This window comes from Schistocerca cancellata, chromosome 4 (genome assembly GCF_023864275.1).
Source record: "Schistocerca cancellata isolate TAMUIC-IGC-003103 chromosome 4, iqSchCanc2.1, whole genome shotgun sequence".
Lineage (NCBI taxonomy): Eukaryota > Metazoa > Arthropoda > Insecta > Orthoptera > Acrididae > Schistocerca > Schistocerca cancellata.
Window position 1 is genome coordinate 340876555 of NC_064629.1, and position 27528 is coordinate 340904082.

Consider the following 27528-nt stretch of genomic DNA (forward strand, 5'->3'; position numbering starts at 1 on the left):
TTGTAGATTTTCCAACAGGTTGAGATAGGAAGATGATATGCAAACTTTATTTGGATCCTACAAATTGATGTCGGTAATTAACTTTCCAACACAGGCAGATAAAGACACTAGGACAGGAACTGATAATGTTTTCTTTGTGAACCTCGAAAGCAAGAAAATAACTGTTTACCCCGTAAAAAATGCTCACTCTGGTCATGATGCACAGTTACGATAAATAAGTTCTTACAGTACAGGTAGTCCTAAGTGAAAACCAGTTAGAATAATTGACTCCAGGGCAAATGTTTTCAAGAACATTTGACAAGAGATGATGTGGGATACAATTTATAATGTAAGAACTTCTGACATAAAATTTAATCTGTTCTATGATAAATTCGTTTCATTATTTGAAAATGGCTTTCTGAATAAGCCAGACAGAAAGGATGTTACACACATGTAAAAAAAAAAAAAAAAAAAAAAAAAAAAAAAAACCATGGTTCACTATAGGAGACTGAAGTATCTAATGAAAGGAAAAGTGGAATGTATCAGTTGGCAAGACCAAGTAAAGATCCTGCAGCAGGTGCACACTAAAAGAACTACTCAAAATTCTTAGAAAGGTTATTAAAAAAATAAAGGAACATGGACATTGTCAGAAGTCAGTAATTCCAACTGTGAAGTTAAGGCTATGTAGAATGTAGTGAAGCAAGATAAAAGACCACCAACCGAAGAACAGGATAACATCACTATTGAACCGAACAAAAGGACTATAAATCACGAATCACAGATAGCAAATATCTATCATTTCTTAAATATCATAGAAAGTACAGGACACACAGTTGGAGAAAAATCACAGCAGTATGTTGAAAAAGTAGCTGTTATAAAATTGAATCATAAGAATGTATCAGCTACTTCTGAAATTGAGAATATTGTACATTCTCTCAAAAGTAAAGTGTCCCCTGGTTAAGAAGGTGTTTCCAATAGAATACTAAAGATTGTTCCCATATAAGCCCTGTGTGGCCTGGAATAAATAATGCATTACCAATTTTGGCATTTTTCCAGAGAGACTGAAATATACTGTTGTTAAAACATCTTTTTAAGGAGGGTAATAGGAGATGTCAATAAATAGTGATCTGTTTCAGTGACATTTTCCAAAATTTTTGAGGTGATTTACTTTAGAATAGTATCTCACCTTAGTAACAATAATATCCTTGGCAAATGGGTTTGTTTCAGAAGAGTTTCTCTTCTAAGAATGCCCATTACATGTTCACTTGCCAAATTTTACAAGCATTAAATAATAAAATGGTGCCAGGTGGTATTTCTATGACCTATCCAAGGCATTTGACTCTGTGGATCACAGTATTCTCGTAGATAAATTGAAGTCTTCTGTGATTGATGATACAGCAAACAAATGGATAATGTCATATGTATCCAAAAGAATGCAAAACGTTGTACTTAGTAGTTCAGCCTGTGTAGTCTGGGTACATTACTCTGAGGTGAAATTGTGCATGGGATCCCAAGGCTCAGTCTTAGGTCCAGTATTGTTCCTCTTACATGTAAATGATCATGTCTAATATACAACAAGCAGAATCAGTTCTTTACTCAGATGACTCTAGTATGGTAATCAAAGTATAAGTACAGCAACACACCGTTGGGTGCTTGCGGAGTATAAATATAGATGTAGAAACAGGAGAATGGTAAACAATGTTGTCAAAAGTATCATTGGCTGGTTTGCTGCAAATTGTCTTGCCCTAAATTTTAAAAAGATAACACATTCACACACCATGGTGTGGAAATAATATAGGGTAGACACTTCAAAATTCTAGAGTTTCCCTGCTGATGAGAATTAAACTGGAAAAGCACATTTTGGAACTCCTATAACAACTTAAGTCAGCCACATTTGCACTTAGAACACAGACTACTGAATTAGCCTACTGCCGCAAACATATATTGCATGTAAGGACCACAAAGATGATAGAAATTAGGGCTCATACAGAGGCATCTAGACGATTACTTTTACCTTGCCCTGTTTGCGAGTGGAACAAGTAAGGAAATCACTAGTTGTGGTACAGGGTATCATCTTCCATGCACCATACAGTGTTATGCAGTGTGTCTGTGTAGATGCTCACCCACAATCATCTCGTAAACATCTGTTTAAAGAGTTAGGCATTCTGATTACTGCTTCACACTATATACACTATATATATTCCCTCATTAAGTTTGTTGTAAATAATCCACTACACTTCAAAAGGAACAATGATGTACATAATTACAATACCAGGAGAAAAATGATGTCCATTACTCCACATTAAGGTTATCTTTAGCACAAAAAGAGAGCACAATGCTGCAACAAAAATTTTTGACGTACCTAGTGATATAAAAAGCCTGGCAGACAACAAAGTAAAATTTGAAAGCAAACTGAAAGTTTTTCTGGCAACTGTTGAAGGGGATGGTGAGCATAGGCCACAATGTGGGTGGAAAAGATTATTAATTACTACACAGACTAAAGATCAGTAAAATCCAATCTTACAGCATGGAAATGAGCAAATATACCGATGTAAAGAGAAAATTAAGACAAGTAGGAGAGTCTAAATGCACCCCCAATCGGACTTAGTTTTTAAAGTTAGTCAACATCAAAATTTTTATACAGATTCATAAACTGGTACATTCGGCAAGTTTTGCAAACCATGTCTCAGTGGATAGCACTTCAGAATCTCTAATCAAAGCATGCTATCAGAAGTCTGATAGTTAATAGGATTTGAATTATAAGCCAGTGTGTGCATTCATTATACAAAAGCATAAACTTTATGTAAAATCTGTAAATAAATAAAATTAGCTGTTGTATGCTACACTAGACTAAGATACCTTCCAGTAAATGTTTTTTTGTATTGTTTTCAATTATTTGATAACAGATGTGTTTAGATCCCTCACTGATAAAACTGGTAATATCTCTAGTGCCAGTTTAGTGAGCACAGCATTGTAAAGCTGAGGAAATTCTACTCCAGATTCTGTTGCATGGATAATTATTGTTTGATACATGTTTATGGAAATTTGCCACAACAGAATAGAAATTATTATGAAGGAGGTGGCCATCTTGGCTCCTGGTCAGTTATCATTGAGCCATAGTAGATGTAGGGCCTATGCTGGTATGCACAGTGAGTCACTTTATGAAAGTGTTGGAATTTTCCAGAGTTCAGTTTTGGGACTTGAAATAATTTCTCAGTGACAGTGCTGTGGACTTGCAGTCTTGGTGAGGTTTTCATGCGAGACACTTTTGCCATTTTAAGTTGGGCTCTGCATTCATTGAATTTGTAAACTTTTGTGAGTTAACTTGAAAGGGACTTCAAACATTAGATAGCAAGCAATAATATTGAGGTTTATTTCCAGTTAACTTTCCTGTCCAAACTACTATAAACTCTACCAAAAGATTTAATATTCTCAAAGATGTTCTTGTGCTACAGATGATGTTCACAAGATGTCCAAACAGGATGCCACTGCATGCATTGAAGTCCATGGTCTTTTCACACAAAGAACTGCAGAGATTTAAGCCCCATCATGCAGGAAAAGTTCAACAGCTGTTGTAGTAACTGTCAAGTTAATGTGGTTAAACTAGATTTTTTTGACATCATCTTGGAACATTGTTTGATCCTAACTGTGGACTTGCATTTAATTTGCAATAGTTAACTTGATAGTACTTATCATACGCTAAGGTGATGATGCCTGTAGTAACTGTATAAAAAACGTATGTTCTATTATTGTGTGAATTAAGAAACTATATTATACCTTTAAACTTTATTTATTTTACCATCAAAACTGTGTGTGTGTGTGTGTGTGTGTGTGTGTGTGTGTGTGTGTGTGTGTGTGTGTGTGTGTGTAAATTTTTGTAACCTGTAAGATGATTAATGAGGTGATAGGACAGGAGTGTGGTTGTCCTATAGGCACCAAAACGTAGCCAAATAACTTTAAAAATCAACCAAACATATTAAATTAATTTTGACTTCGACTGAACCAACAGTAATATAGAGTAGAAGCAGTCTGGTATGTTGCACATGGTTGGTCTCACCTGAGATTAATAACTTGTAGAGATAATCAGACATGTATGTCATAAGCTGCAGATAAATTTTCAGTGTGATTAGATAATTGCCATAAAGTAGTTTGTCAACTTGAGTTTGTTTTATATGCTTTCTGTGTTGTATGTGTGACTTTGAAGAAATATACCTAATATCGCTTGTAAATTTTTCAGGCCCAGTACTATGGACCAATAAGCATTGGTAACCCACCACAGAAGTTTAGAGTAGTGTTTGATACAGGATCTTCAAATTTGTGGGTACCATCAAAGAAATGTCATGTTACAAGCATTGCATGCTGTAAGCTGTCACTTATTTCTCTTCATTCCACCCAGTCTCTGTAATGATGCAGCTTTAAGTAATATGTAATTTTTCTCATTCCAGTGCTGCATAACAAATATGATCATGGGCTGTCCAGCACATACCAGCCAAATGGAACAAAGTTTGAAATACAGTATGGTTCTGGAAGCCTTTCTGGCTATTTGTCTACTGATACAGTGCAGGTAAATTTAACTTATCTCGATGGAATAAGTAATTTTCTGTAACATATACTGCATAATTGGGTGTATCTTTCTCAGCAATGGTAATTAAGTTAGGTGAAACCTGAACTAGTTTCATAAAATTTGAATTAAGTGAGGAAAACCATGTTATTCTTTCAGAACAAAAACACATTTGGGATCCAGGAGTAAAATGTACAGTAACCAATCACAGGTGTTAGAACATGAACAGTGCACTCAAATCTGAACATTATATAGCACTTTGGAATGGTTTCACTGTGTTGAGTATGGTAAAATGGAAATGAGCATTTGGTGTCATTGGCTGGGAGACCCCTTACGGGGCATGTTGAGTATGGTGTTTTCCATGAAGTCATAGGAACTGTCCTAGTTGCTAGCCTGTCAAATTTTGACAAGAATTGTTAGTAGCTGTGGACCTGGCTGAATGATTGGAAATGCCTATAGACAAGAAAGCATTCTGCAGTTAAATCAGTTGCTAGGAACTCACAAAATCTGAGTTGGTTGTGGACCCACATGAAATGGTGAAGGCTGGTCTAGAGACAACTGAATGAGGCATATCAGCAGGTCTTAAATTTCGTAGTTGGACTTTGTTGTTGTAATGCAGATGTGTGTGATTTTATTGCAGCAGCTTTGCTGTGGTAATTGTGAATCAGCAGTTATAGCATTCAAATTTAAAAAGCCCAATCTGGTGCCACACTATACGTTTATTTATACTACTACTCTGCAATTTGCACTTAAATTCTTAGCAGAGAGCTTATTGAACCATTTTCATTTCTCTTGCATCCTACTCTCGAATGGTGTACAGGAGAAGTAAACATTTAAATTTTAGGTTGAGTAAAAAGTACACTGTTGTTTATATACTTATTTTTGTTTATTTCAATCTAGTTTTCAGCTTATTGTGCGATCTTCAGGAAGCAACTGACTAGTGTCTGGAATGGATATTAGTTTTTGGCTACCAAACATTATAAGCAAAGATTCAATCCACCACTTGCATACAGTGTTGTGTATCAAACTCATCTTAATGTTGAAATCACACTTTACTCAATGGGAAATGTTAAGTACAATAAATAGTTTAACTACACAATATTACAGGTAATTTAACTAGTAATATTGTGTAGTTTATGTATTGTGCTTAACATTTTCCATTGTATAACATGTAATTTCAACATTAAGACAAGTTTGATGCACAACACTGTATGCAAGTGGATTTTCTTTGCTTATAATGTTTGGAAACAAAAAAAATAGTGTCCTTTTCAGGCACTAGCCAAGCATATGCTTGGGGAAAGAAATGCCTGTAACTGCTACAAAAACAGCCATGTTTTTTTTATCCTCAGACATCTAAATACATGGGGATGCTGAAAGTTCCTCCTCAGCAAACTTTAAATATAGAATTGTTTATAAACTATTGCCATGGAAGTTTTTAAAGGTGGAGTCTTACTTGGGGAATTTGCAGTTTCCTGCTTTTCCTCCAAACAATAGTTAGTTCTTTTACAATGGAAGGAGGTGGAGAAATGGACTGAAAACAAATGTTTTTAAATCTTTAAATAATGAGTTTTTCTCTTCACATTTTTGATAAGCAGCTTACCCTGTTGCCACACCAGAAGAGCTGAAAACAAGAGTTCCTCAAAGCACTTGACAATGAGAGCAGACCAATCTCGTGTTCTGAAGTTTTATACAATCTTTGTACAGTCATGGCATGATATAGTTTGCATGATGCCTTACCTGAATACACGTAATGCATTCTACCATAAAGGGAATTAGTGGCAACAGGGCATTTAGGAACATTCCCTATTTATGTAGAGGCTGGTAAGCAGCCACTGTCAATCACATGACAGCTCATTGTGTAATGGCAGGTGCACAAAACTTACAGTATTGTGACAACCCTTAGTGAAGTTGATACCTATCAGCAGGATAGATGGCAACATATTATTATTAAAGCTGACAGAGTAACAGGAAAAGGTTAGGGCCAAGGTCATGCTATAATCAGTATTTAAATTTTTTTTCTTACCACAGAGCAAAAGGTCACAAAAGACTGAAATAACAACATTTTATGTTGTTGTTGTCAAAAATAAAATTATTTTTAGACATAGATTTAGCACATTCTGTACATTTTTCAGGTTGGTGGTTTGGAGGTAAGGAACCAGACATTTGCAGAAGCAATAAGTGAACCTGGTCTTGCTTTTGTTGCTGCCAAATTTGATGGTATCCTTGGAATGGCTTATAGCACCATATCAGTTGATGGTGTGGTTCCAGTGTTTTACAACATGTTCAAACAAGGATTGGTTTCAGCACCTGTCTTCTCTTTCTATCTAAGCAGGTAATGACTAGACAGCACACAGCTTAGGCTTAAATTTTAAGTGGGAGAGTAACTACTCAATTTCTTGAAAAAATAATACTGAAAGTGTAGCACAGTGGGCGGGAAAACGAAGTATGGGTGTGTCAGTGTGAAACACAGCCATCATGGCAAGGTTTGTCATGCATTGGGGTGTCATGCATTGGGGCATGCACATGTGGATTTGCAACAAGCCATTAACAAAGCAAGAAACCCCAGATAATTAAAAATGAACACACATCATTGAAAATTTTGAACCCATTTTAATGAAGACTCTCTGGTTGACTTACCAGTTCAATTTCTAAGTGCCCCAAACATTAAATGCAAATTTACCCCTGATTTAAAACTGAAATGGGAGATACTGTAATAGATTCCTGCCTTACTGAGAAACATGCTGTAATCTATATTCTGGTGTGATGATTTTGAAAAGTGTTGATTTTTCATCTGAAGATGGTAGCAACCCTTAAATTCGTGCAAAAATTCAAATGGCTCTCCTCCATAGAGGAGGTACAGTGCCCTCAAAAACTACTGTTTTGATGGTTGGAGTGAAGGCTGGAAGGGAAATGGGACAAAAGACAGTGTCTGTCATAATTGTCTGTCTGATTCCTGTGTTCACTGATTACTCCCTGTATGCCAGTAGATCATCTGGTCAGTGAAGGCTGCTCTCAACTTTGTTTGTAAATTATAGAATAATTTAGTGTATTGTTTAACATTCATCTGTTTGAATAAGTTTAGAACATCCCTCAGTCCCCTAATTAATTTTGATCCCCTAAAAGTAGGAAGGAATGTTGATAGCTTTCCACAGTTGTGACAATTACATCTTAATTAAAATTCCTGGCAGTTTGCAAATGTCTGCCCAAGAGGTAGAGCCAGCTGCTACGGCCTGAGATCTCTGTGGCAAGCTGTTTACACCTGGTCACCTGGCAGGAGTGGTTACAAATGGCTTAGTGTGAAGCAACCTGAAATTTCATTGCCAATATACTGTACAGCCAAGTGTGTATACACAGCACTTCATCTAAGTAGTACGATTGGTCTGGTTAGTCTATAGTATGAGCAAAGAATTGTGAAATCTGATTCCCTTCCCACATATTGCCCTCCAGATAAGTTACCACTAATGTTTTCACTTGGACAGATCATAAAGATTAATCATTTGGTCACAGATGCAGCAAGATTATGAAACAGGATATTGTAGCTGGAGGGATTGCAATACTGTAATGTGCCCATCTCCAGATGGGACTTTTGCCTTGAAATGTGGATAGCATTGAAAATTAGTGGGGACCAGTAACAATCCTTTTATCTCAACAAAGATGATGTGACTTACCAAATGAAAGTGCTGGCAGGTCGACAGACACACAAACGAACACAAACATACACACAAAATTCAAGCTTTCGCAACAAACTGTTGCCTCATCAGGAAAGAGGGAAAGGTAAGTCTTTCCGCTCCCAGGACTGGAATGACTCCTTACCCTCTCCCTTAAAACCCACATCCTTTTGTCTTTCCCTCTCCTTCCCTCTTTCCTGATGAGGCAACAGTTTGTTGCGAAAGCTTGAATTTTGTGTATAAAGAGAGAGAGAGAGAGAGAGAGAGAGAGAGAGAGAGAGAGAGAGAGCTTATCAGTGAATGAATTTAAAGTTCCAGGCTTCTGATGCTAATTAGCCCACATTTCTCATTTAGGAATCCAACATTGAGAATATTAGTTCTCATATGTTAATTGCCAACAATAAATTTGCAAATTAGTAATTTGTTACATGCCATGAACATTGAAGTTTAAGTAGCTGTGCTCTCTTACCATTAAGGCTTTATTGATTTGATAATCTTGTTCCAGGTTAAGTGTTAAACTTCAAAAAATGAAGTATGTTTAGTTGAAAATTGCTTTTTAAATCACTCTTTATCACTGCTTAAAATCTCTTTTTGGGCATAGTTATATGTTTGACATCTACATTTAATTAAAATAAATTTAAAAATCTGCCAACAAATTTGTAAAGATATAGCTATATTTTCTTTTTGTTTTCACAGAGACCCAGATGCGCCATTGGGTGGAGAACTTATTCTTGGTGGTTCTGATCCAAAACACTACAAAGGTGACTTCACATATTTACCAGTGGATCGTAAAATGTATTGGCAGTTCAAAATGGACAAGTAAGGGTCTTAAAATAATCCATTCAGCTACAGAACCTTGTTCTATTACCATAATAAACGTAAAATTATGAGGCAGGAAAAGTTTAATCTGTTGAGTGTATTTTATAGAGTTCTTGTGAATGGAGCCAGTCAGTCAACATTCTGTGCATCTGGTTGTGAGGCAATTGCTGATACTGGCACCAGCCTCATCGCTGGACCACTTAGTGAAATAAAAGACCTCAATAAGGCCATTGGAGCTACACCAATTGTTGGTGGAGAATACATGGTAAGACACCTTTTGGAAGTGTTTTTATAATTTTTTCCTATTATTGTTAAGTTGATTGATCATTCCACTGCCCCTCTCACCCCTCCTCATTCCCCCCCCCCCCCCCTCCCTCCCCAAAAGAAGAAAAAAATCCACAGACAGACCATTTCTCACTCTTCATTACATTTTGCCTTATTCCAGTAGTAACCATGAAAATAACTTTAAAATTGGCAAATGCTTTCCAAAAATGTGATGGAAAAAACTGTTTTGAAGGAAATATATTTGTTCTTTTTATAATATTAGCACAGCAAATAGGTGATAACTGTTACTGGGAGGAAATAAATATTTGCAATCCTAAGAAAGCAATACAGTTACAATTACTTTGTGTTCTTGTTACTGTTGAAAAATATTGAAATGGAAAATTTTTAATGAAGTTCACCTTAATTCATTTTGTACATCATAGTACAATGTGTTGTATTGTGGCTCTCAGTGATGTATCATCATCATCACTAAAACAGGTTTGCATAATTTTTTGGTTCCTCATTAATTTGTTAGGCAATTAAACAAAATTAGGTTTTTCCGGGAAATATTACACGCTGGTGAATGCGCAGTCCAATGAATGGTGACAAGTTGGTTTGTGTGATCATTTGAGGGTCTCAGCATAGTGGAGGTGAATGCATCATTGGTGCCACAAAAGAAAACACAAGAATTCAGCATGGACTTAAATTGTTGTACGTTGAGACATCAACAAAAATAATCAGTTTTTGAAAGTATAAGTAATTGGATACATAAAAAATCTACTCAAAAAGTGGTGGCAGAACACACACATAAAAAAGGTATTTAAGTTTGCAAGCTTCAGGAGCCAGGACTGGTGAGGTTTAGGAAAAGGGGAAGAGTTCAGAAAAGCCACACAGAACCCCAGGTCAGGGAGACTTATCTGATGGAGTAAGAAGAAAAGATTGACTGTTGAGAACTGCACCAGGTCCGATTTGAAAACCTGAGAGCTTAAAGGTGGAAGATAGGGTAATATGCCAACACACACCCTCTGCATATACCCATTCATCCTAACCGATAACTTGGTTGTAATCATGCCAATATAAAAGTCCAAACAGTGTTTACATAACAGCTGATATGATGTATCATTTCACAGTTGGCTCTTGCGTTGCTAGTATGTTTTGCCAGTTACAGGGCTGATGTTGATGGTGGTAGGAGGATGCATTGGGAAAGTCTTGCAGCAAGGATGGTCACAGGGGTAGGAGCCATAGAGTAAGGAGATAGATGCAGAAGGAGCATAGGGTCCGACAACGATATTGCGGAGATTGGGAGGGTGACGGAAAGCTATTCTAGGTGTGGTGGGCAAAATCTTGGACAGAATGGGCTTCATTTCAGGGTATGATTTTTAGTAAGTCACGGCATTGTCGAAGTAGCTGATTAGTACATTCAAGACCAGGATAATTCTGTGTGACAAGTGGTGTACTCCAAATTTATTAAGCAGTTACTTCAACAAGGCCATGACTTCATAAAATCGTGCCCTGACAAGAGTTCCTTTGTCAGATTTTGCTCGCCACACGTAAAATATCTTTTTGCCGCCCTGCATGTCTCTCAAATATAGGCTGTAGAATTAATCCACTAAATTACAGGCCCAGATCATTAACATATATATAGTACAGGATTTTTGGAACCTATATTGTGTTTGAACATCATAAATTACTTTGAGGGGAAAGGTCTGTTGGCACAAAGCACAAATTTAGAAAACATTGCTCTAATGGAACACAACTAGTCCTTGACTCGTACAGTGATGAGTGCTATCGACAAAGGATTTCAAATTGATTCTGTATTTCTAGATTTCCAGAGAGCTTTTGACACTGCACCTCACAAACAGCTTGTAATCAAATTGCTAAATTGTGTGCTTATGGAATATTGTCTGATTTATGCAACTTGATTCGTGAATTCCTGTTAGAGAGGCCACAGTTAGTAGTAATTGATGGAAAGTTGTAGAGTAAGACTGCCCAGGGGCCTAATAGTTCTTTCATGCATGGCGCACACAGGGCCCAAGCTATTGCAGCATATTCTTCCTTCTCTGGCTGCATTTCCTTCACCCTGCTCCTCCCTCCCTATTCTTGCTCCTTACCCGTTGCCCCACCCTTCCCCCCCTCTTGCTTTTAAGATTAGTTTGAACTGGCTGTCCACCTGGTTCCCTGTATTGCTTGCAATTTTGTTCTTTCTGCCTGTTGTCTTTCATACCTTTTGGCATTAAGGTCTCTGCATAGGTTTGACCTCCACTTTGAAATTTTCTATTTTTAGTGTGAGCCATTTGAGGAAGAACTTCCTTCCTAGCATCTATGGTGTGGATTCCTCTCCCCCTTCCTTAAACTCTTCCTTCCCCATTGTAGTCCCCTCCATGCTGTTACGTCACCAGGACGTGTAGCCTGTCAGAGTGGTGGGGCTGTTTGTACTCATCTGGTTGAGCCCCCTGACAACACAAGGATTACACTACTGACACCTGAGCTGTTCCCTCCCCATGTACACCAAGGAGTGATTGCTTGTCTTCTTGAAGCATTGCAACTACTGGCAACAGCTGCTGTGCCAGGCGGCCATTGCTGTGGATGGGTGGTGTCAATTTGGGAGAGCCCCTGATCGGAGTGGGTGGTATCGGGATGGATGCTTGGCATATGAAGCGTATAAAGCTGCAAAAATCTGGCTGGTCTCAAATGGCCTTCTCTTCGAATGGTGAAGGATCATTGAATGCTGCTTTGTATGACCTGGCAGCCTTCCCTTCCACTGCTACACTATGGGAGGAGGGCCAGGATCACTGTCTTGGGATGAAACGCTTTCCCTGCAACCTCATCTGTACTATGGCTGATGGGGACACATTCACTGCTACAAGGCCATTGTTTTTTGTGGAGAATATCAAGGATAAGTTTGGTGGAGTCTCTCAGTAAGATGTGGTCGGACTCCCTGTTGGTCACAGCACCTTCTACTGCTCAGTGTGCAGCTCTTTGTGCTTGTGATGGTCTTGGCAATGTCCCACTGTGTATTACCCCTCACCAACCTCTGAATATGGTCAAGGGAGTGATTTTTCACAGGGGCCTCATCCTGAAAACTGATGAACTCCAGGCTAATCTGGAATGACGCGGCATTCATTTTGTTAGACGTTTGCAGAAGGGTTGTAAATACAACCACACAGATACCAGAGAACCTTCATTCTGGCTTTTGAGGGAATACGCTCCCAGAGGAGGTCAAGGTAATGTGCCAAAGTTGTGATGTGGAGCCATATGTCCCACCACTTATGAGGTGCTTTCAGTGCTACCGTTTTCGGCATGTCTTCCCGCTGTATGGTGGACCCTCTGTGTGGTGGCTGTGGACACCCACTCCATGAGGGTAGCTCCTGTGTCCCGCCACCTGCATGTGTGAATTTTCATGAGTCACTCCCCTTGCACACCAGGTTGAGTTTACGTGAGTTAGTGAGTCCATCCCTGGATCTCCTGTCTTATGCTGAGGCTCGCCAAAAATATTACACACCATCCATTGTCACTTTCTTTGTCAACTTTTGCCTGTGTTACATCCTTTCCCCCACCTACCTCATCCTTAACCGAGCCCCATCCTCATTTTCCTTGCCCGTCCTTTGCAGTTCCCATGACCTTCCCTCTGGGAGCCGCTCCCCCTCCACAGCTGAAGTAGTGCCCCTTTCTTCGGCACCTGCTGGAGATGGGGTTCCTGCCCAGAACTCCTCTCCCCAGCATCTCTCAGGCTGGAAGCGTTCTACCACAACTCATCCACAAGATGCACCATCAGTGCACCCTAGGGTTGCCCTTTTTAATTCAGTTTCAGATCTTGCACACACCTGTACACCCTCTGTGCCCTGTCCTCATCCTCATCCTCCGAAAGAGAACAACAAACTTCATTCCCAAGACAATCCCCCTCCCTGGTGCCCTCAGAGGTGCAACCTGCCCCCCTCGCAACCTGAGTCTGATATCTTATTTATGGTTGTTAACGTCATCCTTGACCGTGCCCACCACAGATGGAGTGACATGACCACCTCTCGGTTTCTTTATATCTAACCTGGACTCTCACCACACGATCATCCAGTGGAATTGCAATGGATACTTTTGTTACGTACCGGAAATAGGTCTTGTTTCCTCCAATTCTGTGTTCTGTCTTGCTCTTCAAGAAATGCACTTTTGTGATTACCACTCTCGTTCTGTTAGAGCCATGTTGGTCCCTGGGTAGCATTTGGTTGAGTCTGCACTTTGGTTCACTCCGATGTCAATAGGGACTGGATCCCCCTTTGTACCAACTTGGGAGCAATAGTGGTTAGAGTGCAAACGACTCTGGCAATCCTTGTCTGCAATGTCTAGCTCCCTCCAGGTATGCCACTTCCTTATGTTGAACTGTCTACCGTAATGCAGCAACTCCTGCCCCGTTTCTCCTCCTTATGCCCATCATCAATTGTGGGAGATGGCCACTTCAGTGGGTAGGGGTCTCGTAATTGACCAACTTATTGCAGACTGACTCTCCTCAATGAGAGTTCCCCCTACCCACTTCAGTGCTGCTCATGGCACCTTTACTGCTATCTATCTCAGGATCTCATCCCCTGCTCTCGTGGCTTCCCTACTTTGGTCGCCCCATGATCATCTTTGTGACAGTGACCACTTTCTGTTTTTTTTATAGACACACACACTTACTGTGCACTTAAACCTCCCTCTCAAATTGCGGTGATGTGATCATGCAAGATGTGTCTGCCACTATTCTTCATGCTTCTGGCACCATTGTCACCCCTATCCCACGTTCCCCTCATAGACAGGTTCCACGGTGGACCAAGGATGTAACAGTTGCTGTCCGGGACCATCGAAGGGCGCCGCAGTGATTTAAACAACACCCTTCACAACCAAAATCCTCACTTTTAAGTGTCTTCATGGTAAGGCTCTTTGTTAAGCAGAGTAAAAAGGAATGCTGGAAGTGCTAGGTTTCCTCCCTGGTGACATATGCCTCTTCATCACAGCTTTGGTCCAAGCTCCGTAGGCTTCTGGGCTGCCAGTGAGTCAGCTGTTCAGGGTCTGAACCTCCAAGGTGCTCTGTGCACTTGATTCATTGGTCCTTGCAGAAAACCTCAAGACACTTTGCAACAGCATCAGTATCCTCTTCCTATCCCGCTACCTTTCGCTGGCAGAAATGCACCGCACTGAACCCATCACTGAATGAGAATTCTTGCAGGCTCTTACCTCGTCAGAGGACATGGCCCCAGGCCCAAATACCATCCATATCCAGATGATCCAATACTTGGACGTTGCCCAGAGGCAATGTCTCCTCGGGATCTTCAACCACATTTGGCTCATGGGTGCTTTCCTGTCACAATGGTGAGACAGTATAATTATCCCGTCTTTAAGCCTGGGAAGAATCCAACATCTCTAGATAGCTACTGCTCGAGTAGCCTGATGAACCAAAGACTGTTTTATTGATGCAACAGATCTACTAATGACTCTGCCCTCACTAGCTTGTCCATCCTGGTTTGGAGTACTGCTGCATGTGTGGGATTCTTACAGATAGGATTATCAGAGTACAAAGAAGGGCAACATGTGTTGTCATATCGAGAAGTAGGGGGAGAATGTCATGGACATGGTACAGGATTTGGGGTGGACATCATTAAAACAAAGGTGTTTCTTGCTGTTGCGGGATCTTCCCACAAAATTTCAGTCATCAGCTTTCTCCTCTGAATGTGAAAATATTTTGTTGATGCCAGTCTACATAGGGAGAAGCAATAATCATATTAAAGAAGGGAAAGCAGAACTTGCATGGAAAGGTATAGGTGATAATTTTTCCTCACGCAGTTAGAGTAGAATAACAAAATTATTGTGAAGATGGTTTGATGAACCCTCTACCAGGCACCTAAGTATGATTCACAGAGTAGCCATGTAGATGTGGATGTTCTATGCACCCTCCTACCACCACATATACCAGCCCTGTAACTGGCAAAACATACTATCAAAGTAAGAGCTACCTGTGAAGCAACACATGTCATATCAGCTGTTATGTAAACACTGTTCGGCCTTTTACATCGGCATGATTACCACTAAGTTATCAGTTAGAATGAGTGGGCTTAGACAGAGGGTGTAAACTGGCAACATACAGTATCGTATTGCAGAGCATGCTCTAAAACACGAGTCATGACCTTGGTGTCTGTTTCGCATTTGCCATCTGGAGTCTTACACAAGTTTCTCAGAACTTGACATGTGGGAACTGATGCTGCAACATGTCCTTCCTTCTTGCCGCCCATCTGGCCTTAATTTACATTAATTTCTTTGGTGTCAACATTTCTTCATAGTAACTATTCCTTTCTTCACTTCCTTTCAGTTTTTTAAATCTTTCATTTTCTGACCTTTCTTTTATTTGCTGTCCCCTTACCACCACTATCAGATACAGTGCACTTACCTTTCTGCTCTTTTTAACTCTTGCACGGTGTATTAGCAATAATCTCTGGCTTGCATATTATCCTATCTTCCACTTTTAAGCTCTCAGGTTTTCAAATCTGATCCAGTTCAGTGCCCAACAGTCTCTTTCCTTCTCATCCCATCTATCCCTTTTCCTAAACCACACCAGTCCTTTTCCTTCAACTCTCCTCTCTCCCCTTCAACCCTTCTGCCAGGAGGCGGCGCCACTGGCTCCAAAAGCTTGCAGACTGTAATACCATTTTATGTGTGTGTGTTCTTGTGCTGTCACTTGTTGAGTAGATTCATCTATCAATTACTTGCATTTTGAAAAAGAATTCAGTTGCATGTAACTTCAAATATAGTACTTGTACAGTTAATACAACCAGACAGCCTGGAAAATTCTGATTGGTTTGTAAGTACAGTAAATGCAGACACTGGCATCAGGTGTGTTTTGGAAGTGCCTTTATGTAGTACTTTCATAACTATGAAGGATCATCTTATTGATAAAGCTACACATTGAGGTTAATCAGAGGTTCAACTGTGTTGTGTATAGTCATGCGTGTAGAGTGTTTTAAAGTAATTAGAGAGCAACTATTTGGACACATTTTTTGACATTCTACTTCATAGTAGTCATTACCTTTGTTTCACAAACAACGTCATAATGTCGTGACAATTCCTTCAGATACTTTGTATTGGTGAGAGGTGGGGCACCTAATTTTCATTTTGATTTGACAATTTAATTCATTTGCTCTTAAGAGTAATTGCTTAAGGATCTAATAAGTGAAAAGTGTGGCTATGGACATGTAAATTTTGCAATCGGGGAAGTATAATACATCATCATGTGTGATAAAAGGTGGAGAGTATATTGTTGAAGTGTTGCTTAATTAGTAATTTGCTATTTACTCCCCTCAGAAAGTACACTACTAGAGTATAAAATGTCATTGAGGTGAACAGAGTAAATAACACTGCAATGTGTTAAAGTTGATTAAAATGCAATGTGCCCACTATTAATGATGCTAAAAGCTTTTAAAGTACCTCATGTTTTTAAGACGTAAAACAGTGTCTTGCATTTAAGACAGCAACAGAAATTTTTGGAAGACTACAAAAATTTAGATTATTTAGATGTTTAGATGCCAAGATGGCTGCAGAATGAGATACTGCTCTTATTATTGATAGAATAATCTCCACATCAAAAGTTGTCTTCATTTCCCATGAGTGTTCTTTCTTCCGAAGTGTAAGTTAACTGCCCCTGTGGACCTTAGCACGGTTCACTAAGTCTTAGCAAAATAGGGAATTGATGTTGTGCAGAGGTCTATTTTGTTACTCCAGTAGCAAGGAATTAATGAAAATTATGCTTGCTGAGCATATGATTGTAGCTACCTGGAAAGCTGTGGCCCAACTGTGTTGAACTTCTGACAGCAGTACAACAGCAGTTACTGTAAAAAAGATTTATGCCGAAGAATTGAATGCTTTATATCTGTCAAGTGGAACATTTTAGCTCTTTGTCCCATTATGACAATGAATTCCTGCCTCTCACGAAGCAGATTATAGTAACTGATCTAAAGGAACAAGGTGAAATAGGTGGCAGTAAGAATGATGAGCAAGGGAAGCTGTCTCCTGCAGAAAGTCTAACTGCAGTTGTGTAATGACTTCATAGTGCTACGAACTTTCTTCTCTCCTACAGTCTAAGTTCTTTCCAGCAGCCACCATCTGGAGTGACAAGTCCTGTTAGTATGTTATACTGGAAGAAGAGTTGCTCTTTTCATTGAGATAAACGTAATTGTTTGTTAACTTATAAGTGGAAAGATTTTTAAGGTCCTATGAAAGAGTGGTAGTAATACATATTTCAGGATTTACCATGGAGACAATATTTTTATTGTGGGCTGTATTTCAGTTTCTACCACATTCACCTCGAGAAGAGGAAAAGAGTAAATTTGAATTTTAATTCTGGGTCACTCCTAGAGTATAATTTGAGGTAAACTTCTTTCTAAGGGACCCAAGTATATTTTCCTTTAGGTATGTTAAAAAATTGTTTTGCTGTAGTTTAACTTCTGGATGTTGCGGTGACGTAACATTTTTCTGATTAAATCAAGGAATGCTAGGAATTTGTGTAAAATTGAAGTTTATAAAATATTTTTTGTCATTTGCATCAGTATATCATAGGGCAGGCAGTTCCAGCTAGAGCACCTGTCTGTGGGCAGCCTGTCACCAGCCAGCATGGGTTACAAAACTGTTTATGCATGAAAAGTCAGGCAGCAGTGTGCTCCCAGCAGAGGGGGGCGAACGGCTTAGTGTGAGATTGGTGAACACTGTACACAATAATGACAAGTGAGTGTAGTATGACAGAGCTAATGAGCCAAATACTGTGTGCTTAACCGGACAATTTTAAAAACTTAATGTTTTATTATTTTTGTTAAAAAATAATAAATTTTTGTCAGGCCCCACATTGCCTCAAGACACAGAATGCTCATTAGTGTTGGAGCATGGAGTTGGGAGCTCTCTGCAGTTGTCTTAAATGTAGAAAAAACTGATAACAACAAAATGATTACCCGAGCATACCACCATAACAAATTGCTTCTGCTGTAATACCTGTACCTAAGCAGAGTGTAACTGTGTAAAGCAATGACTTCTAATTTGTCTCCCCAAGGTATAGTATACAGTGCAACTGAAAGCAGAGCTGAAAAATTTCAATTCATTTCCTCGGATGTTCAGGTCTTGAATCCTTGTTTCAAAACTGACATATCTGCGCAATGTTTTTTCCTTATAAATTGCAAAACATGTCTGGAGGAACTGTAGCAATGAAAGATGTCCAGGTAAGTTTCCTGAACCATGCTGTCTTTTTAATATGTGGTCCATCCATTAACACATTAATTTTATCTCACCCATCAATAATGCATTGGACAGTCGATTGAAGTGTCACAGTCAAGTTATTTAATGCTCCTGTTCATCAGGCTATTTGAGTACTGCACATGTCGTGCCACTGTACCCAGGGGTACAGATTTGTGAACACACTTGTGATGTTCTCTATAGTATGTTAATAATGCCACAGCGTGTTTTGTGTAAATGCATTTTTCATTTATAGTGTAGCCAGTATGTGACTGTACTTCCTTTTCCAGGTTGACTGCACTCAGATTCCTAATTTACCTGCTATTGACTTTGTTCTTGGTGGGAAAAATTACACACTATTAGGAAAGGACTATGTTCTCAGGGTAAGTTGAAATATTTACAGCAGTATAATATCTTAGTAATGATCAAGAATTACTTCCTCATTCTTATGCTGCCATTTCCTTCAATGTGACACATTTTGACCCAGGGATCAGTGCTGGGGCTAATCCTTTTTTTTATTTATGTAAATGATACACCCTATAGTATTACAGGTGATTATAAAGTATTTCTGTTTGCTGATGACACTAGCTTGGTAGTAAAGGATGTTGTGTGCAAGGTGGGCATTGTTTCAAATAGTGCAGTTCATGACATAAGTTCATGGCTAGTAGAAAATAAACCAATGCTAGATCATAGTATGATGCAGTTTTTACAGTTTCTAATACACAGTTCAACAAACCCAACATTTTAATGTCACAAAATGAGCATATGATTAGTGAAACTGAACAGTTCAAATTTCTAGGTGTTCAGATATAGTAAGCTGTCATGGAAAGTGCATGTTAAGGATCTTGTTCAGAGACTTGATGCCATCTTTACTGTTTGAATGGTATCTGAAGTGAGTGATAGTTTGACACAAAAAGTAGTCTACTTTGCTTATTTTCATTCACTTATGTTGTATGTTGTTATATTTTGAGGTAACTCTTCCCATTCTAAAAGGATATTTTTGGCTCAGAAATGCGTGGTTTGGGCAATAAGTGGTGCGAGTTCACAAACATCTTGTCAACCCCTTTTCATTAGTCTGGTTATTCTGACATTGGCCTCTCAATACATATATATTCTTTACTGTCACTTCTTGTTAACATTCGGGAGGACGACGGTTCAATCCCGCGTCCGGCCATCCTGATTTAGGTTTTCCGTGATTCCCTAAATCGCTCCAGGCAAATGCCGGGATGGTTCCTGTGAAAGGGCACGGCCGACTTACTTCCCCATCCTTCCTTAATCCGATGAGACCGATGACCTCGCTGTCTGGTCTCCTTTCCCCAACAACCAACCAATCTTGTTAACAGTATCAGCTTATTCCCAAGAATTAGCAGCTGTCACTCAGTTAATACTAGGCAGAAGTCGAATCTGCATTTGGATTGTACTTCCTTCACTCTTGTGCAGTATACTGCGGCATCCATTTTCAATAAGGTACCACAAGAATTAAGAGCTTTTAGCAGTAATCCACTCTTTCAAATTGAAACTAGTTTCCTCATGGGTCACTCTTCGCCTGTTGAAGAGTTCCTTGAAAAATTGGCTGTTTCCAATGTTATGTTGTTTGCATTTACATAAACTTGTGGTTTGTCTTTTATTTGGGTTCATAAAAATTTTATTTTGTCTGTTATTACTTTTATGTTGTAATTTCGTGAACTGACATGTTCCATGACCTTGGAGATGCGCTCCTCAGTTTCGTCCTACGAAACTACGTGTGTAAAATAAATCATGAAATTTAGTCAGTTTTTAGTTTCTGTGTAGCTATGAAGTCCAACCATGTATTTCACAAAAGTTTCCTGTGAATATGTATCTTAAAGGAGCTTAATGGAGCACAGTAGATGAATTTATCTCGTACTACTGGCGAGCACTTCTCATTCAACTGGCAAACTGTCATCACTTTGTCTCTAATGAAGTAACATCATTCTTCTTCACTTTCTGAGCCTCTAATTTTTTGTTAAAGCATTGCCTAAACAGTAATACGGAGGGAGTGTCCAAAAGTGCGCATTTTGTTGCTGTTGCTGAGTATGCAAAGCTGAATACAGTAAAGACAATATCTAGTGGCAACCACCTCAACCAAAAAACAATAGTCAGGTTTCAAATGTAGGACCAGATGCTCCTCTAATGGCTCAGCACTTAACTACCAGTGCAGAAACAGATATAAGTGGGGTTTTATTTTTTCCAAGATCTGTTCTTGAGTTGCCGAAGTACACTAGGGATTTTAAGTTTCTATCAGAATAATAAAAAAAAAACTAATTTGAGGGGTTTTACATTAAGGGGTTCACTATTTACTCATCGTGAATGTATAGAATAGTGGATATTCATAGTAACTTGGTAGCTATGTTAAGTTATTACTTATATACCTATCCTGGCTTAAATGATGCAGATGTCTACTCTAAGTTCCACTGTAAGTGTTCGCTTTCCTGAAGTGGTTGCAAGAACCTTATAGGTCTGGAAGAAACATGATTGTGGGCCTCTACATTGGTGTGCAAAACTTAACAAAAGTAACTTCTGCATGAGGTTTCACTGCCAAGTAACATAGCTTGATGAAACTTATACATAGAAATAAGTGCTACAGAGAGGAACAGACATGACACTTTCATTCAAAAACAATAATTACACTGAAGTCACCTCGATTTATGTTGGTCCCCTGACATTACAAATGGTGGATATGGTTGTTAATGATGCGTGATCACCAAACCGCAGTGCATGCTCTGCAATGGAATTGTTGTGGTAGGGCATACCATTCCTCCGCCAGTGTGATTGACATCTGCTGGATAGTTGTTGGTGCATGTCATCCCATTGATGCTCGATGGGATTGAAGTCAGGCTAACGGGCAGGCCACTTCATTTGCTGAATATCCTTTTGTTCCACAAGCTCTTCCACGTATGCACTCACTCATTGTCATCCATAAAAATGAAGTCGTGACCAAATGCAGTCCTGAAAAGATGTGCTTGGGGTAGAAGTACAATGTTGCAATAATGTTGATCAGTTTAGTGTGGTGGTCTAAAAGATTTGTGGTGCTGTAAAATGTTGCATGGGCAGGCTGACATCAAAATCTTTGAACACAGGACACTCACCAGTCAACACTATCGTGATGTACACACATGTTCCTTAAGGGGTGTACATTTAGTCCTGACTTCATTTTTATGGGTGACACTGCTAGACAGCAAGGAACTGTGCAGTTGCATCAGCTTACTTCAGTGAGAGAAGATTCAGCAAATGAAAAGACATGCATGTTCCCCCAACTTAAATCCCATTGAGCGTATGTGGGATACATTGTGGAGGTGTATTGTAACATGTCCATGCACCAACAACCATCTAACAGTTGCCAATCACACTGGAGGAGGAATGGAATGCTCTGCCCCCAGAATGCCTTATCAAACTTATGGCCAGCATGAGAGCATATTGCAGATTATGCACTGCTGTCCATGGTGATCACAAACCCTATTAAGAACCATGTCATGTCCAGGAAACCATTGTACATCAGCGACCTCTGTGTAATTATTGTCTTTGAATGAAAATGTTTGTTCTCTCGTCGTATGTTTCTTTGTCACCTTCTGTGCTGTACTGTAACAGTTCTTTCAGTGTGCGCTCAGTTTCATCGAGCTGTTACTCGTCAGTGACAGTTACTAGCATCCTTTGTTTTGCACACCATTGGACTGTACTGTTCTATATGCTACATAGTTACAAATGTGTGTCAAATTTCAGTTATTCCTCTCACCAAAAGCATAGCAATGAAGATTTGTTAAATGAGAAGCTGTTTCTTTGAAAACATGGGTTTCATGTGAAAACATCTACTTAAACTTTAAGTACACCAAATATTTATGTATTTAATTTGTTATAACCTATTTCAGGTATCTTCATTTGGGAAAACTGTATGCTTGTCTGGCTTCATGGGCATTGATATACCACCACCACATGGCCCGCTGTGGATTCTGGGAGATGTTTTTATTGGCAGATTCTACACAGAATTTGACATGCAAAACAATCGTGTTGGTTTTGCTGAATCTATGTAGAAATAAGTGTTCTGGCAGTAGTCACCAGTCCGTAACGTCGTCTTGCAGATCATAATACAGATACTAATGGGTGTTGTTACATATTTAAAAATGACTTTTCCTGTAGTAAAGACACTGATTTAAGTTTAAAATTTTGTGTAAAGCTTTAATCACTTGTTATTAATTAACAAATTGCCAAAAAAGTAGGCTTTATGAATTTTGTTATAATGTACATGCATTATGTATTTACCAAATTTAAGTTCATTTAGGCAGTGTAAGACATTGTCTCTGAAATGTTGAAGACCAAATAAAGTTGGAACACTTGAAAATCAACATCTACCTATCTATCCCCCCCCCCCCCCCCCCGTGTGTGTGTGTGTGTGTGTGTGTGTGTGTGTGTGTGTGTGTGTGTGTATATACAATGCATGCCGTGCATGCCACTGAAAAGTATTATGGCATATCCTTAATCAGTTAAAACACATAATTAGTAGCTATGGGTTATTCACTAATATTTGACACAATATGTAAAAAAAGTTCTTGCTAGTGTAACAGTTGAAAAGTCTTTTGCCAATGTTTTGTTATTCAGTTGTGGGTTCCACATATTGACTTCCAAAATTGTCTTCTCAAGTCATGTGGCATGCTTTATAAGGGAAGCTTAGAAATATGCTCATTTCCCATCATTACTTTCATCCTGAACATGACTTCAGTGTGGTTATATGCCAGGCAGATTGTTTCACAAATATGCTACAATATTTATGTCACCACTTCTTTTACCTCTGCTGATGTTTGTTTGTTTGTATTAAAAACTGCAGAATTACACTGTGGTTCATAGTCCATGTTGATATGTAGGTTCCTGTGTAACTGGCTGGCCAAATCAGATCAAAAGCGTGGAGTAAGGCGATGGTACAGCATCTGCAATACGACCATGCTTGGTTGACATCTCTTTCTTTCTAATAATGTGTCAAGACTCAAAACTTGTTACAAATTATGAATGCAAGCCATGTCCTTGAAGAATTAAGACTTCATGTCCATCTTCAGCTGACGTAAATCACAGCAACATTTTGTACATTCTGTGGCCATCTGAATGCCGTCACAAGACATCCCAGAGTAAAAAGTCCTTGACTTTCTTTGTTAATACAGAATTAATTTATCTTATGTTCAAATGAGATATGTCTGAAGTAATTCATTGTATTCCTATCATGTAGAAAGAGATGACTGAATATTTGTCAAATTTAAATGGGTCATCACAGGATCCTTTCTACATTTAAAGGAATGTCATTGAGCTCTGACTGATTTGGAGCAAGAGGGAACAGAGATTTAACCTATAGATGGAGCATGTTAGCACATTTGTGTGGTATTCTGAAGTTAAAAGGGCAGGGAGGAAAATTAAACATACCTCACTGACATTATTTCTAATAACTGTGTCAAAAATTGATAATAAATAAGCTATGATCTTCACAACTTGTCTGTAACAGGGCCACAATGGAACAGCAAGGCCTCACACCTGACAACCATGTGCCTGCTGGTGGCCATAATCTTTACTCTGTCCAGTACAGTATCTCCCTGGTTGATGATGTGTTTGTAGTACAGTCAGTCACACACGTGGCTTGTTGGTGAAACTTGTACTGGTGGCTTGTTACACTTCTACTTGGAGATTTCTTGCAGTTCATTGCCATTGTCATTAGCAACACATTGACTGCCATCACTCAATCGTGTCCACAAACCCATCTCCATCATCTGAAAACTCCAACTATGCTGGATCACAATGATCAAAATTGACTCTTCCAACAGCCTCAGTAATTCTTCATTAGTGAAACTAGTTGTTTTTAAATATTTACAATGTGTGCCATCCCACTGGTTGATGGTACAGTGTTTATTTGAGCTAAAACCATTTGTTTGTATTATATGATAAAGCAAATGATTGTTGATACCAAAATATAAATTAGTAGTCAGCTTTGTAATAGAAGTGTGACATTGAAATATTCTAAGAATTAATAAAAAAAACTCTTGATTGTAATGTTGAAATAAACAACTCAGAATAGTGAATACGATATTATACCAGTTTTCTTGTACATTGACATTTAGTTAATCATGAACAACAATGTCTTGGAACAGTAGTGTGTAAAAGTAGGAAGAAGCAAACAGCTTGGTGGAATGATACAGTCAAGGCAGCCTGTAAAAGGAAAAAGAAGGCGTATCAAAAAGGTCTACATACCAGAACCCAGGTAGACAGAGAAAGTTATGTTGAAGAAAGAAACAAAGCCAAACAGATAATTGCAGCATCCAAGAAGAAATCGTGGGAAGACTTTGGAAACAGGTTGGAGACTATGGGTCAAGCTGCTGGAAAAACATTCTGGAGTGTAATTAGCAGTTTTCGAAAAGGAGGTAAGAAGGAAATGACAAGTATTTTGGACAGGTCAGGAAAACTGCTGGTGAATCCTGTGGATGCCTTGGGAAGATGGAGGGAATATTTTGAAGAGTTGCTCAATGTAAGTGAAAATGCGATCAGTAATGTTTCAGATTTCGAGGTAGAATGGGATAGGAATGATGATGGAAATAGGATCACATTCGAGGAAGTGGAAAAAATGGTCAATAGATTGCAGTGCAATAAAGTGGCTGGGGTGGATGAAATTAAGTCCGAACTCATCAAATACAGTGGAATGTCAGGTCTTAAATGGCTACACAGGATAATTGAAATGGCCTAGGAGTTGAGACAGGTTCCATCAGACTGGACAAAAGCAGTAATCACACCAATCTTTAAACATGGAAACAGAAAAGATTGTAACAACTACAGAGGTATCTCTTTAATCAGCGTTGTGGGTAAAATCTTCTCAGGTATTGTTGAAAGGAAAGTGCGAGTATTAGTTGAGGACCAATTGGATGAAAATCAGTGTGGGTTTAGGCCTCTTAGAGGTTGTCAGGACCAGATCTTTAGCTTACAGCAAATAATGGAGAAGTGTTATGAGTGGAACAGGGAATTGTATCTATGCTTTATAGATCTAGAAAAGGCATATCACCGGGTTCCTAGAAGGAAGTTATTGTCTGTTCTACAAGATTATGGAATAGGAGGCAAACTTTTGCAAGCAATTAAAGGTCTTTACATGGATAGTCAGGCAGCAGTTAGAGTTGATGGTAAATTGAGTTCATGGTTCAGAGTAGTTTCAGGGGGAAGACAAGGCTGCAACCTGTCTCCACTGTTGTTCATATTATTTATGGATCATATGTTGAAAACAATAGACTGGCTGGGTGAGATTAAGATATGTGAACACAAAATAAGCAGTCTTGCATATGCGGATGACTTAGTTGTGATGGCAGATTCGATTGAAAGTTTGCAAAGTAATATTTCAGAGCTAGATCAGAAATGTAAGGACAATGGTATGAAGATTAGCATCTCCAAAACGAAAGTAATGTCAGTGGGAAAGAAATATAAACGGATTGAGTGCCAAATAGGAGGAACAAAGTTAGAACAGGTGGACGGTTTAAAGTATTTAGGGTGCATATTCTCACAGGATGGCAACATAGTGAAAGAACTGGAAGCGAGGTGTAGCAAAGCTAATGCAGTGAGCGCTCAGCTACAATCTACTCTCTTCTGCAAGAAGGAAGTCAGTACCAAGACTAAGTTATCTGTGCACCGTTCAATCTTTCGACCAACTTTGTTGTATGGGAGCGAAAGCTGGGTGGATTCAGGTTACCTTATCAACAAGGTTGAGGTTACGGATATGAAAGTAGCTAGGATGATTGCAGGTACTAGTAGATGGGAACAATGGCAGGAGGGTGTCCACAATGAGGAAATCAAAGAAAAACTGGGAATGAACTCTATAGATGTAGCAGTCAGGGCGAACAGGCTTAGATGGTGGGGTCATGTTACACGCATGGGAGAAGCAAGGTTACCCAAGAGACTCATGGATTCAGCAGTAGAGGGTAGGAGGAGTCGGGGCAGACCGAGGAGAAGGTACCTGGATTCGGTTAAGAATGATTTTGAAGTAATAGGTTTAACATCAGAAGAGGCACCAATGTTAGCACTGAATAGGGGATCATGGAAGAACTGTATAAGGGGGGGCTATGCTCCAGACTGAACGCTGAAAGGCATAATCAGTCTCAAATGATGATGATGATGATGATGATGATGATGATGATGATGATGATGATGATGATGAACAACAAAGTGATGAAGAGTGCTGCACTAAACACTGTACTATATGAGAGGAACTTTGGCCACTGGTGGGCACACGGTGTCAAGGTGGTGCTCTGCTGTGTCCATGGGCAGCCTTGTGGCAGTTAGTTAAACAAGACACACCAATAAATGTTGTGTAAGGGTGCACACAGAAAGTGGGCTACCTGTGCAAGGGGGCCCAGTGTGGGCGGCTAGACCAAGCACAGAAAATATATCCCTGTTAGCTAATGAGGCAGCTAATGAGGGCCCGAGCCCACCAGCAAGCCAGAACGAACAACTTTACAGAAAGTAATCGGTTAAAGGAGTTAATTTTCACGTTAATTACAGCTTTTCTATGTCATCTTCATAGTGAAGTGCCCAAAATTTATAATGGTCATACTGTGATATCGTCATTAAAGTAATTACTGAGCAAAATTCAAAAAAGTTTGCAATGATAAATATGGGTTGCTATGCTTTTGTGTTCTGTGTATGTTATCCCATGTTGCTGTGAATGAAATTTGACAAAAGTATTGAATTTTTCTTTAGGCTTGGGAGGAGGTATCTGTCTTCAATCTCGAGAAAATGGAATTTATGTAGCATGTGCTCTTCTGACTGTATGTGCATGATAATGAAATATTCATAACATCCCTCATTATGCTAAACTGTTAAAGATGTCGATAAGAGATTTTGGCAAATGATACCATGCAAAGAGGATAGTATTTTGCTATATGGTTAACATATGGAACTTTATCTATGGTGATATGGCAGAAACTATGGTTTTAATTTATTTTTTCAATCCAGTTCTGTAAAGGAAGAGAATTTGCT

At 39.1% G+C, this 27528-nt stretch overlaps 1 protein-coding gene across 1 annotated transcript in view; it reads left to right on the forward strand.

Annotated features, from left to right (window-relative positions):
- Nucleotides 1-22883, forward strand: part of LOC126183443 (lysosomal aspartic protease) — a 29428-nt gene extending 6545 nt beyond the window's left edge. Inside the window, exons 3-9 of the mRNA XM_049925431.1 lie at nt 4217-4340; nt 4425-4543; nt 6673-6872; nt 8905-9027; nt 9136-9292; nt 18816-18908; nt 22410-22883. Coding sequence (XP_049781388.1) covers nt 4217-4340; nt 4425-4543; nt 6673-6872; nt 8905-9027; nt 9136-9292; nt 18816-18908; nt 22410-22571 — 978 coding nt within the window. The 3' untranslated portion in view covers nt 22572-22883. The remainder of the gene's footprint in view (nt 1-4216; nt 4341-4424; nt 4544-6672; nt 6873-8904; nt 9028-9135; nt 9293-18815; nt 18909-22409) is intronic.
- The last annotated feature ends 4645 nt before the right edge of the window (nt 22884-27528 follow it).